We start from the raw sequence: 14,747 nt of genomic DNA on the forward strand, positions 1-14,747 counted from the left end.
ATGGACTGGAAGAACCCAGGCACCAAAACACTGAAATTGGCATGTATGTTAAGATGGAACAAATGAAAATTAAGCAATAAGCTAAACATGAAGGTAAGGGAATCCACTAAAACCAAGTACTACATGAAAAAAATGAACTTTTGAACAAAGTGGGTTTATTACTGAAGCATTATGCACTGAAACAATTGACTAATTATTTAATCATAACAACGTTTTTATATAATAATAAGTATGAAGTTTATTACAAATGGAAGTGAAAAAAGAATTTATTAATAAGGAAACATTACTGATGCAAAGAAAAGCATATTTTAATCATTTGTCCATCCATCTATTTTCTTTACTTGTGTGTCCAGTGAAGGTCACAGAATAGCCAAAGCCTATCCCAGTAATTATCAGGCACAAGACAAGAACTACGCCTGGATAGGATGCCAGTCTATCACATGGTGAACACACACCCACTCACTCAGGTTGTTTCAGCAAAGGCAATTCATCTAATCTGCAAGCCTTTTGGACAGAAACTAACACAGACACAGGGAGACCATGCAAACTCCTCACAGGGAGCACACCTAGGAAGTGAACCCCAGTCTCCTTATTATGAGGTAGCAGTGCTACCACCTCACTACCATGACAACTTAATTATATGTGTTAGGGGCAAAATAAGTATTACACCATCTCAACAGGGAAAGTACCAGGTGTGACAAAAGTTAAGTAAGAAGTAGGAGTTTCTGGAAACATCTGAGCAGGAATAAAATTCCAATAATATTTGAAAGAAATGTAGATCATCTTGAAGACAGAGAGGAGGTTCTGAATCTGTGTTATTGTTGCTTAATTTTTACTCACTCTCTTTACTCTGGGATATCACCAAATTGCTTTGGATAGCATTACCACTTCACAGCCCTTTACCCTTTCCTCATTTCTTAGCGATGCTGACTGCATGTTGCATGTTCTTCTTATTTCTGTGGGGTTGTCTACCAGGGACTCCATTTTTCTCCCACAATACAAACAAAATCCTGAGCGTTCTCCACTCGAATTTCTCGTATATGTAGAGATTATTATTATTATATAATAATTGTATGAATATGTCAGTTTGTGAAACAAAATCGTGTAACTATTGTGCTTCCTTGTTCCTGTTTCTCTAAATTAGTCACTGTCTCTTTGCTTGCCAGTGAAACTTCTGCCCCTTCCAGCTGCATGTTTTTAAATCTTGCTTTAAATAATATCACTAGTAATTCCAATCTTTACATTCTGTAATAGGTCCTCTATACTCACTTAATTTTGGATGGCCATCTAAAGCAAAAGGGAATTTATGCAAAAGGGTTGATGAGCTGAGAGAGTGGCATCAGCCTATGATGGCATCTATTTTTGGTCAGTACAATCACAAAATAATTTATAAAATGTTACCACTAACATTTTCACTTATCAGTCATTTCATATTCTCTCACTCCATCCCTCAATGAGAATTAACTACTAAAATATGAAATGGTAATTTGTTTTTACACTCAAACATCCCAAATGAGGACATCCTTATCTCTGTTTTTCCTTCCAGATCCCAAAGACTTGCCTGTTTTATTGATTGAGAACACTACATTGGCCCAGTAAAGGTCGCTGAATAGAGTAGAGTATGTCCTGTAATAGGATGACACCACCTATGGAACTGATTTCTTCCTTGATTAGAAAAATTTGTGGATTGAGAAAACTGGACATTTGTCAGAACAATTGGGAGACTATATAAAGAGTCGCCCTTTGGATGTACACACAAGGAAATACGCTGCAATAAAGACACATTCAAAAAAGTTGACAGTGTTCATAAGGAAATAATAAACTGAGAAGGCCATACAACAGGGGTAAAATCAAACTTTTTGAAGCAACATTCTACACATAAAAGACCCACTTCCAAGAGTTGTCCCCCAAATTCATGAACATCTGTAGTCTTGTGAAGAAGCTGAAAATGAGCCCTGCTATTATATACAGATGACTCCCCCCAAATGTTCCATCCTGGGTGCTCCTTGCAAACTGCAGGCCAACTTTGCCTATTTTTATAACAGATGAAATATGAAGCTGTTCCTGAATATCGGAAAAAAATGTTTTTGATGTTGTAGACAATTACTTGCAAATGTGAAGAAAATCATTGCCACTCAACATATTGCAGGTTTTATTAATAATTATTACTACTAGTACAAGTACGCTGAGAGCAAATATATCTACACTACAACTGGATATGAAAAACTTGTATCCTCATTGCCCTGATTTCACATGGCAAGGTTTAGTAGCAACTTTGGGATTTTTTCTTGGAATTCTCATTTGACTACAGTTTGAAGAAAACAATTGAATTGGCTTTGCTTGTTGATTTTAGGAAATTTGTTTTAGTGGAGAATGAAGTACTGTATTAAATCAGAATTCAGCAACACTATTGTGACAACACTATTTTTAAACACACTAGCAGGTAGATACAAAGTATCATTTTTTTCACTTGAACATCTGAAGAACAAAGAGAATGCTGATGATAACAGCTGTTACCATCTCACAGGCCCAAAAAGAAGCTGGGTTTAAAAACACAGTCTGATTAGGTTTGCTAGAATGAATAAATACTAGTCTTGTCTCAAGCCTACAGAAATCTTTAAAATGATTTCGCCTACAAATAATATACTGCCAACCAAGAAACCAGGAGTTTATTGAAAGAACAACAAAATACTTTTCCTGCACAAGATATGAATTTATAGGACATGGAAATGTAATTTGATTGACTTTTTTGGTATAGAATTTGGCGCCATTTAAATGACATTTTCAGTCTGACAAAAATTAAATGTCAAAAGTGTTATGTTCTTTTAATAAATTTCCAATACTGGTTAAGTAGTTAAGACTTCAAATCCCAAGTTATTGACATTGTGCAACCATAAGCAAACCATGTCATCGGCCTGTGCTCCAAAAGTGACCAATTGTATCTCAAATGTTGTTAAGTTGCCTTGGATAATGGAGTCAGCCAAATGAGTAAAGGCATGTAAATAAATCATTCACGATTTTAAATGATAGCTTCAAGCTTAGGTACACGTTTACAAGACTAGGAGTTCCCAACCCTATCCACAGCGACCCTAAAAAATTGTCCAGGTTTTTGCTCACTCCCAGCACCCCTGAAGCTGGCAACCAGTAACAGTGGACTAACACACACAGACCCCATATGATCATTGGGCGCACAATTTAATGGGTCCAATGTAGGACAGATTTGGTGCTCATGTGGGCTTGATTACCTGGGTTATTAAATCATTCCTATCTACTCAATCTCTCTGTTTTACATATATACGTAGTTTTAAAAGTCAGGAAGTTGAAATCTGAAACTACTTTCCAGATCACTTCTGCAAGTGATCAATTGATAATCAGGTTTTTGTTATATCGCTACTTTGCGGTCGATAGACAATACTTCCACACAGTGTATGCCATGAAGAACACCACAAACCTCATGATTCTTGAAAAGATTCAGGCGATCGCTCCCCGCCCCCAGGGCTCGATGGTGCCAGCCCGTTAGCCAAACACCTCACGCCATTTTCGGCGCTGGACACAATCGCGTTAACAGAGGTCGCCGCCACCGCACCTCTCATTAAATGTTGTCGCCTTAACTCTCTTGTAATTACTGAATCACGCGGCGTGCTTAGACACGCATAATTGCACAGCGCTCGAATCTCGCGTAAATAACTGCACACTGCCGCCGTGAACAAGCTTAAAATTTAATACCTTCTGACTTGATATTCTTACTCACTGTTATCTGAACAGAAGCAGCTCCAGGTCCTCGGGGGGCATTTTCATAAGGAGAAACGGAATGATAACCGAGAGACGGCGGCTGTAATGAAGTGAAAGTGAATTAATGAAGGGCTCGCCTGGGCACCAAGGAGCGCAGACCTTATCGCGAGGACGTACTTGGGCAGCAGCTGGACGGCACAAGCCTGCTGTATCCAGGAGACGAGCTCATAAAGCGTCCCGAGCGGAAACGAGAGGCACTTGACTTGAGTCGAGGGACAGGTAAGGCCGGGGGCTTCTGGCGCGGCGCGAAGAGGGTCGAGGTGGGTGGAGCGAAGTGGGGCAAAGCCGCGACTGAAACAATGCACCTGTTACCGGCATTCAGAACTTTAACTGATTTGTTTTTGCATTTCGTACAGCAAAACAAATCTTTATTTAAATAAACGTTTTCTGATGTTAGGAACAATGGTGTTAAAAACTAATAGCACTTCATTGGGATAATTTTCCTCTCTGTGCACATTAACAGCTATTGAAAATAAACTTTAAAAAGGGTAAAGTGTACACTGTTAGGGTAAGTAGTTATATTGGCACAGTGGGGACTGGGAGTGTTACTGCTTCACAATACCAGGGCCATGGTTTACTTTACTTTCTATGTTAAGTGTGCTATAACAAACTAATATTTATATTACTTAGTAATATCAAATTTCTGGATATTTGCAAATGATTTGTGGGGATCTTTAAGTGCAATTGTTCTTTTTTATTACAAGGTCTCAGGAATCCAGAGACTGCCCTGACACCATCGGGCCCAAGGCAGAAATCCTGCTCTGGACAAGATGCTTGACAAACATGCCCTCCTTCACTCATATCAGGCAGTTAAGAGTCATTTAAAGTTATCTGCTTTCTGGTTTCAAATTCTTGCAGGGTAAGTTTATTCCAGGTACTCTGGTTTTACTTCCAAATCCCAGACATGTAAATATTAGATGAAATGGTGACTCTAAACTGCCTGCATATGAGTTAGGAAGTGAAGTTGTGCAAGTTTTATTGTTCTCCTCATGTCTGAATGGGCTTGTGTTTTCATACTCTTACATTAGAACATTAGAAAAAACAATTAGTCATTCAGTGCAACAAGGCTCACCAATCCTATCCACCTAATTCCTTCAAAAAACATCAAGTTGAGTTTTGAATAACCCTTAAGTTGTACCATCTATCACACCACAGTAGGCCTTATTCTGTGTGTCTGTAGTTCTCTGAGTAAAAAAAAAAAACTAACAAACATTTGTGTGAAATTTAGCTGTAACAACTTTTCATCTGTCCTCCTGTGTTCTTGTAGAACTAATTTTAGTAATTTTAAACTAACAGCCTGGATCCACTGTATTAATTCCTTTAATAATATGAAACACTTTAATAATGTCACCACTTTATCTCAGTTTGCTTAAACTGAAAATGTTCAATTCCATCAATCTGTCCTCATAGATCATATTTTGAAGTCATGGAATCAGCCTAGTCGCTCTTCTCTGGACTTTTCCTACTGCAGCTATTTCTTTTCACTGCACACAGTACTGCAGATCAGGCCTCATCCAAGTGCATTATAAAGCTCAAGCATAACCTCCTAGGACTTGCACTCTACCCATTGTGCTATATAACCTAACATTCTGTTGCTCTTCTTAATAGCTTATGAACACTGCCAGCATGTTCATGGTGACAAGTCCACTCTGACTCATAAATTGTTCTCATAAGCAGTACTTTCAATTTTCAGACTTCCTGTTGCATATTCAAATCTAACATTTTTACTTCCTACATGTAAACCCTAACACCTTGCCTACAGGCCCATGCCATTCAAGTCTCTCTAATGATTTAACAGATTGTAGATTATCTTCAGACTTAACATGTTTTATGTTAATTTTGCTAGATCATTTATATACAGTATAGTAGAAATAGCAGTGGGGTCAGCACTGACCCCTATGGGACACCTCTGTAAACATCACCTATTTCTGATAAGGTTCCTCACACCATAACCCACTGCTTTCTATGTTTTAGTCAATTCTGCACTCATCTACAGACTACACACTGAACTCCCCAATTCTTTTAGTTGGATGCCTAACATCTCCTCTGTGACCATATAAAATACTTTATGAATATCAAGGTAAGTAATTTGATATACACCACTCTGGTTCATATCCTTTTGTTGCTTCTTCATAGAATTTCAGCACGTTAAAGAAGCACAACCTCCCCATCTGAACCCATGCTGACTGTTCCTGAAAACAAATTTTTGTCATGTGCTGTTCATCTTACCCTTAATAATTCTTTCTGTTAATTTCTTGTGAGGCTTCTGTGAATTTACTTGTGATGCACATTAGGTTTACTGGCCTGTAGGTACTGTACTTGGATAAGAATTTCTATTTTCCATCCCTTAGGAATTTGCCCATTGTGCAGTAACTTTTGAATGATATGAGTCAAGGGTTGAGGTATACACTCATTTGCCTCCTTAAGCACTCAAGGATAAATGCCACCTAGTCCTGGTGATGTTAGATTTCAGCTCATCCCAATGACATGCTTTTTAATTGACATTCCTCAATTTATGCTGGTGTGATTAAGTGTGGGTGTTTATGAGTGTGTGCTGGTTGATAGACTGGTGTCTTGTCCAGGAATGCTTTCATGCCTTGTACTCAGTGCTGCCAGGACAGGTTTGATTCCCACTGCCTGAGTTGAATTAAAACGATAAGAAAATTGATTTTTTTTTTCAAATGGACAGGAGGAGCTCTGCTGATTTATGCACATCTTATACTGAACTTTGATATCCAGGCCATTTGGCATGCCCTGCTGTCTGAAGGCCTCGGCGGGTTTTCTTCTGTAGTTCACAGATCTTGATGTCCATGGGTGTGCTGTCACCATGCTTTTTAACCCACCAGGATCAATTTTGACTCTGGATGTAGCCAAGACACAAAATGAATAAATGTTCCTAGTCAGCACTGTATTTGTATTTCATGCTAATACCTTAAAGCCTTAATATATATTTTTTTTATTTCTAGACAATCAGTCAAACAAATCAAAAATGATGGCTGGGGCTGATGTTACTGATGCTCCCAAAAAGCCATTGGTGTTTCGACTTTATAGTGGGGTCCCAGAGGTGGTGCGTCAGGTGCTTCTGGAACGTGGCTGGATTGAGTACAATGAGCAAGAACATGATGAGAAAGACTGGAATCTGTATTGGCGCACCACTTCTTTCACTGAAGCTGAATATGAAAACATTCTCCCATGGCAACGTCTCAATCATCACCCCAAAACCATGGGAATCACAAGGAAAGACTGCCTAGCTCGAAATCTGAAGCGCATGAAGGGTATTTATGGCTCAGCTCTCTATGACTTTAGCCCCGTTGCTTTTATCTTGCCAAATGATTACACCAAGTTTTTGGCAGAATATTCCAGAGAAATGCTGGAAAATGGTGGAACACCAGGATACTGGATTTGTAAGCCAGTTGATCTTTCCAGGGGTAGGGGGATATTTATTTTTCAGGACTTTACAAATTTAGCTTATGATTCCTCTGTCATTGTGCAGAAGTATATCAGCAACCCCTTACTTATTTCTGGTTACAAATTCGACCTCCGCATTTATGTCTGTGTAAAAAGTTTTCACCCCCTTACTGTCTACATGTACCAAGAAGGCTTGGTGAGATTTGCAACTGAGAAGTACTCTCTAAATTCCCTAGACAATCAGTATGCACACCTGACCAATACCAGCATTAACAAATTTGGCCTTTCATACAATTCTGAAAAAGAGCGTGTTGGTTCAGGGTGCAAATGGACAATGAGCAAATTTCGGACCTATCTACACAGCCTGAATATTAATGAAATGTTATTGTGGCAGAGAATCAACAGTATTGTGACGCTCACTTTGCTCACTATAGCCTCTTCCATACCAGCAAGCCCCAACTGTGTAGAGCTCTTTGGCTTTGACATTCTAATTGACAGCAACTTTAAACCTTGGCTCTTAGAAGTAAATTTCAGCCCTGCCCTATCTCTAGACTGTCCCGTGGATGTCACTGTCAAGAAGGGGCTTTTACATGATTTGATTGATTTGTTGAATTACAGTGATGTGGACCATCTCAGAGAGAGTGCATTTGCACAGCAGGCACAGAAAAGGCCATCTTATGTAAGGCTTCAGCCTTTGTCTTTGACAAAACCAGTGGTTTTGCTGCTTGCTAACACTCTAAAGAGGTCATGCAAGGACTGTAATTTGGCTCAACCTACATGCAGCCCTCATTCTACATTACATAATCCATGCAAAGCAAATTACCTGGAGATAAACAAAGAAGAGCACTGTGAGAAGTTGTTAAGTGACACAGCTAGAATATCATGTGTACAATATGGCAAGCAAAAAGTTACCAAGGTATCTAAGGTGTCTCTGACTCGCAAGACGCACCCTAGCACTTCCAGCCCCCAGAAAGAAACAGGCTTAGCTTGCAAGAAGTCTCCTCAGCCTAAAAAGAAAATTGCATCACAGAACATGGAAAATGTACCTTCTAACAAAAACCTTTGTACATTGCCAGCAATCAACAAAACTACACACAAACCTGCCTCTTTCAAACGATTTTCCAAGGTTGAAAGTATAATGCCAAGATCTCGTGTAGGAGACTTTATTCTCACATTTCCTTTTAATGAAGCTACTGTTAAGGCTTCACAAAAATTAACAAATGTGAAAGCTGCAATTCTAGAGGTCCAGAAGCTCTTAAACAGTATTGTGTCCCATAAGGGATGTGGCATGAAGAGGAGAAAAGAAGATATTTCATCTAATTGCAGATTTGTTGGAAAAGAGCAAAATGGACAGTTGCTCTGGGGCCCTAAAGATCCTCCATTGCTTAGTGTTATGTGCACTAATAATCATAATGACAGTTTCAGGTGATACATTTTTGTATTATGCTCCCCTATTGTTTTAATTTTTTTTTAATTATATAATGTGTAACAAGAATATACAGGCTTTTATTACAGCCCCTGTATTAAACTAGCCTTTGAAATGGTTGTGAATTAAACATTTTTACTGTAAAAGCTCTAGGGACTAGATGCTAGTGCTGGCCAGTACTGCTTAATGCCCAACTGGGATAAAATATTAAGATGAGGTGGCTTGAAGGCCTAATTCGAATCCTGTTCATTCTACTAATGGGTCATTGTAGCTGTGACTATCATCAGATGAAGGAACATCTTGCAGAATGCAAAACAGAACTATATGATCAGCATTGATGGAGATAGCTGTCAGCTTTGGATTCCACATTTTAGAAGACTTTGATGATCTGGACTTATCACTTTGAGATCATGCTGAAGGACTATTGAATAACTCATATTTTGCTTGTTAGTATTGAGCCATGATAATGTGTAGATTGTCTTTTGTGTGCAATGCATTTTAATTCCAACGTGATTATTTACTGGACATATTTCAATGTTACATGGTTTTCAGGTACTGCCTTCAGTTGCACCATTTTATTATTATGATGTTTGTCAGTTTCTGTTCACTTCTTTTATTGTTCCCCATTACTTTGTGGCACTGAAAATACATACCTCACCAGCAAAACTCCTAATTTCCAAAACATTCCAAAAAGTGGTGCTGTAGATACACCTACAATAATGCATTCAAGCACACTTGACTACTCTATGTGCCTTTTTGAGGTTTGTTTTTAGCATAAGTTAAACAATTAAACTTTAGCTAAATGCACTGACTAAATGGCACAGGAGAATTTATCCAAATACAGTGTTTATATAAATATTACATCAAAGTTTAGGACAGAAATAAGAGAAATATGAGAATTCTTTGCATAATTAGTGTAAATGGTTTAATTTGATTTGATCAAATTACCTGGAGTAAACCACTAGAACCCAATGAGTAAGACACTCTGATGCCACTTATTGTAGATATTTGGAAAGTTTAGATATTTGGATAGATGATAAATTTCAAGAAAGGTGAATACATGCTAGATGATACTAAATGTATAAATAACTAAGCCGCGAATCATACAGTGAAGAAATGAAGTGAGTAAGTGGCAAGGTGACAGTACCCCTTCATCGTTTTTAAAAGAAAAAGAAAAGTTGCTAATAAATTATATAAATACAAGCTGCATTGAAGAAAATGCATATTATCCCTGTTAAAAAGTTGGTAGAGAACTAACAGTGTGCTTTCCCCATGAGCACACAATCATCACTCCACCACTCACATCACTTGTGCTACTTGCTGCTCCTATGAAATGAGGAAGCAGTTTTGCAAGACCTGTAGCAATGCCAAAGCTTGTAATGTGACAAGAAGAGCACTTACCAAGACCTCTAAAGGCATGATATTAAATGAAAAAATCTTTCTCGCATTTCAGAAAAATAAGACTGTTTTATTCTGTATTTAAAATGATTAACATTCTGAGCTTCTTGAGGTCTTTATTGCTGACCTTGTACAATAGATTGGTAAAATATGTACCAGTACTTGCTGTTGTAAGAGATTATCCATTTGTATCTTTTAGAGCAGGGCATCCCAATTACATCATGGAGGGCTGCAGGTTTTCACTTTAACCAATTTCTCAATTAGAACCCGTTTATTTTCTACTAAAGCAATACGTTTTTTGGGTGGTTAGTTTTAGTTATCTCACTCATTACAATTCAGAGCCCCTAATTGCCAATTTTTAGTTTTAAACTACTACATTTAGGTTTTAATTGTTTTTCTAACCAGCCACCCATTTAATAATGAGGTACAAATGACAAAGGAACCACCAGCTTCCAGCTAATGTGCATCTATTTGAACCTGTGTATATGTATCATGAAGTATCTATTTTAATAAAATGTTTTGTATTAATTTAGAGAAAGCAAGGACCAAGAGGTACAAATCTGTTCTGGATCACAAAACATATAGACAGTGTCCTCCGAAAACAAAAAGGACTGGCTTCTAATTAAAAAAATTGAAAATCTGCAGCCACTGTGGCCTTCCAGGACCATAACTGAGGACCCCTGTTTTAGAGTAAAACTAGTGTGAAGGCCTTCTATTTGTTATTTTCATTTATTATTATTTGATATCAAGTATACCAAATTAAATATTAACTATATTTCTGTTCAAAAGCACTAGTAAGTTTAATTATTAATTTGAAAATTGCATAAGTTATAAAATACAAATGGAATTCCTTTAAATACCATTTTTATGTGCACATTATATATTTAAAACTAGATGATGTTATTTTAGAAGAATTAAGTATATAGGATTGGCAAAGTTTGTTGGGCTGAATGGCCTGTTCTTGTATAGATTGTTATAATTCCTGTTCTGTACTGTACTGTGCACTTTTTATGTGCTTGTACTCACCTGAGGTTATAACAGTTGTTAACCCTAAAATGGCTCTGATGTGAGTGAGTGTGAGTTTGTGTGAGAAGGTTAGTTTCTGCTTTACAGCTAGTACAGCTAATATGGGCTCCTCAACCCTAAACTGGCATGTATTGCTTCCACAAATGTATGACTGACAGTAAATCATACAATACTACTGTAGTTGCAGAAGTAGTATCATCATGTGTACTATACTTTCAGTCTATCCAACTCAGATGAAGAATTGTACATACATTGACCTCCGAAGTATCCTTGGAGTGTAGTGGAAAGTAAGAGTCCTGAAATCATGTAGAACTCGACACTTGGCAAGAAAATGATTTGGAACCAATTTATCCGTGCATATCTAATCAGACAATCATGGTAGAACTGGTGATTCATGAAATCAGGTACATGTGAGGAGCTTCAGTTAATGTTCACGTCAAACACCAGAATGGGGAAGAAATGTGATCTCATTGAATGTTAATTGTTACAGGATTGTTGGAGCCAGATGGACTGGTTTAAGTATTTTTAACTGCTGATCTACAGAGATTTTCAGTCTCTATAGAGGTTACTCAGAATGGTGTGAAAAACAGAAAAAAAAACATCCAGTGAGCTGCAGTGCTGTGGACAAAACACGCTGTTGTGGGAGGCCAGAGGAGAATGGATATTCTGGTTTGAGCTGACAGAAAGGGTATGGTAACTCGGATAACCGCTCTTTACAACTGTGGTGACCAGAAAAACATCTCGGAATGCTTGTCAAACCTTGAGGCAGATGGAGTACAATAGTAGAAGACCATGTTGGGTTCCACTCCTGTCAACCAGGAACAGAAAGCCAAGGCTGCAGTTGGCACAGGCTCAGGAAAACTGGACAGTAGAAGATTGTAAAAAATTTAGCCTGGTCTGACAAATCTCGATTTCTGCTGAGGCATACAGATTGTATGGTCAGGAATTGGCACCAACAGCACGAATCAGTGCACCCAACTTGCCTTGTGTCAGTAGTCCAGGCTGCTAGTGGTGATGTAATGGTGTAGGGAATGTTTTCTTGCCACGTTTTGAGTCCATTCATAATAATCAGTCTTCGCTTGAATGCCAATTTGAGTATTGTTGCGGACCGGACCATGTGCATTCGTGGTCATAATTTACCCATCTTCTAATGGCTACTTCTGGCATTGTAATGCACAATTTCACAAAGCAAAAGTTGTCTCAAATTAATTTAATGAATTTACCAATGAGTTAGTAGTGTTCAGAAGCCTTCCCAATGACCTACTATAAATCCAATAGAGCAGGGGTCCCCAACCCCCGGTCCGCGGTCCACTACCGGGCCGCGAGAGAACTGCCGGCAACAGAGACTCACTCAGACTTTTCAGAATGCTTGGCGGGCGGGGCTTTGCAGCGGCGTAGAGAGAGGGGTGAGAGAGCATTACAACAAAGTATTTTTATGGTCCCGACAGTTTCCCCATATGACACGAGTCTATAGAAATCGCGTTACTCCGAAGTACATTCAGCAGATGCTTTCATTACAACAAAGTGACCTTGAAATGCTTGAACGAATCATCCAGAGAGCAGTTAGATCTGTGGTCGCAGCTCAGTTGTGCACATTTGCACAACGACCCCCAAACAGAAACATTGTAAAAAAAAAAAAGAACTTTCCTCGTACTGTTTTTGTTTTCTGTGGTTTTCGGTGATACCTTTTGCTTATTGCTTGTCAACATTTGAAAAACATCCATTGGAATTTAACTCATTGTCACCCTCCTATAGAAACGGCAGACAGAAAAATAAGATAGCAGTGTTAATGTTTGTGATGTGCAATCTGTTGGAATGGCAAATGCAAAGCATATGTCTTTGTTATATGCAAAAAAAGAAGAAAAATCTCGGGTTGCAAACGTATGCGAACTGCTTAATAACTTAATAATAATAGAAATGTTATGTAAATTGTGTATAAAACTGACCCCCCCCCCCCCATGACCCCACCCCCCCAACCGGTCCATGGAAAAATTTGCATCTAATAAAGTGGCCCTTGCTGTCAAAAAGGTTGGGGACCACTGTAATAGAGCACCTCCGGAATGTGGTAGAATGGTAGATTTGCAGCATGAATGTGCAGCTGACAAATCTGCAGAAACTGCATGATGCAATTATGTCAAAATGGAGCAGAATCTCAAGAGGAATATTTACAACATCTTGTGGAACCCATGCCATGAAAACCTGAGGCTGTTTTGAGAGTAAACCCAGTATTATTATAGTGTTCCTAATAATTTGCTCAGTGAGGGTATATTTGTGTTACATTACAAGTTATAGTTTTTATACTGTATTAGTTTTATGGTAGTTCATAGTGCCAAGGTAGCACAACAGTTAACAAAGAGTTGTCTCAAGGATCCAATGTTCTGGGTACATGCTCCACAGCCTGTCATTGTGTAGCGTTTGCATGTATTCACAGAGCAAAATCTTAGTTATTTGGGAGTGTACTTAAACTCCATTTTTCAAAAGAGTACAAAAGGGTGGCTGTTAGTTTGAACATGCCAGTTTGAAACAAGAAGCAATATTCTGAATATATGAAGTGCCATTAATTCCCAAGGTTGTGGCCCATAAGTTTCTGAAATGACATGGTGTACATTTATTCATATCAGACCAGTTTACAGTTATACATTAACCTAACATATACACCTTGACACATAATGGAGGAAGATGGATATTCTACATGGATATAGGGGGGTCTGCAAACTCCATAAAAGCAATAACCAAACTGAGTTTTGAATGCAATGTTGCTAATTTAAAAAAAGTTGTGTGTGTTAAGACTCACTCGGACAACAAAGTCAACTTATTATTGTAGACATGTCAGAGAAAGAATCTTTTCCAGCTTTTTTTTTCTTACTTTTACCTACCATCTAACCTTTCTCTTTCACAGGCTGATCCACTTAGTGAGACTTGTTGCTCATCTTTCCATATGTCAATAATATAATTTGTATTATGCAAATAAAAATTGTCAAATAATTTTGCAAAAACATGTAAATTTGAGGCAAAAAATCATATTTTCATTGTGCATTATAATCTATTTATAAACCAATTTTGTAACCCACTTCTGCAGTTAATGGTCACAGGGAGCAGATACCTATTCTGGCAGCATTTAGGCACTAAATGGGGAAACTGCCTTGGAAAGGGCAGTGGTCCGTCACATGGCAGTCTCATACACATTTCTTAATATATACTGTATACTAAAATATGAACATTCCAGACACTTCAAAATTAGCATGCTAACCCAGATTGAACCTCGGCTCTAATATTGACTTAACTACTGTAGGTATTTCACTATCAAACACATTTTATGGAAATTGTTTGACAACCCCAACTGAGGGATAGAGTGTGGAATAGATCACTGGTTTACCAAATACTATCTAATTTTATCTGGCCTCCTCTGAATACTAATCCAGATTAATAGATGACAGCAGAAACAACCAATGTGCACTGTATAGAACAGTATTTCTAACTTGTCAAATAAGACATTTGAGCTTCTGTATAACATTTCTTTGACTGTTAGCAACATTATTTTTTAAAGGTAAGTTATAAGTCTTAAGACTACAAACTGAAAATCAACTCCAAATGTTTGTTTGGACAGGTCAGATGATATTTTAAGACATTTTTCCTGACAAGCAAAGTGATGTGCTAAAAGTGGTCATCACAGGAACTCCAATAAAGAAATTTGGTT

The 14,747-nt window shown here is 38.0% G+C and overlaps 1 protein-coding gene across 3 annotated transcripts; it reads left to right on the forward strand.

Moving 5' to 3' along the window:
• The first annotated feature begins 3,519 nt into the window (after window positions 1-3,519).
• On the forward strand, window positions 3,520-10,830 carry ttll2 (tubulin tyrosine ligase-like family, member 2). 3 transcript variants are annotated; one of them, XM_051924580.1, is made up of 3 exons: window positions 3,520-4,011; window positions 4,497-4,651; window positions 6,759-10,830. In XM_051924580.1, the coding sequence occupies exon 3, from the start codon at window positions 6,782-6,784 to the stop codon at window positions 8,627-8,629; it is 1,848 nt and encodes a 615-aa protein (XP_051780540.1). In that variant the 5' UTR covers window positions 3,520-4,011; window positions 4,497-4,651; window positions 6,759-6,781; the 3' UTR covers window positions 8,630-10,830. The 3 variants fall into 3 exon arrangements, with proteins under 3 accessions (XP_051780540.1, XP_051780541.1, XP_028654955.2); XM_051924581.1 differs by lacking the exon at window positions 4,497-4,651; XM_028799122.2 differs by lacking the exon at window positions 3,520-4,011 and having other exon boundaries at window positions 4,187-4,651.
• Window positions 10,831-14,747: the final 3,917 nt, after the last annotated feature.

Source organism: Erpetoichthys calabaricus, chromosome 3, assembly GCF_900747795.2.
Source record: "Erpetoichthys calabaricus chromosome 3, fErpCal1.3, whole genome shotgun sequence".
Classification (NCBI taxonomy): domain Eukaryota; kingdom Metazoa; phylum Chordata; class Cladistia; order Polypteriformes; family Polypteridae; genus Erpetoichthys; species Erpetoichthys calabaricus.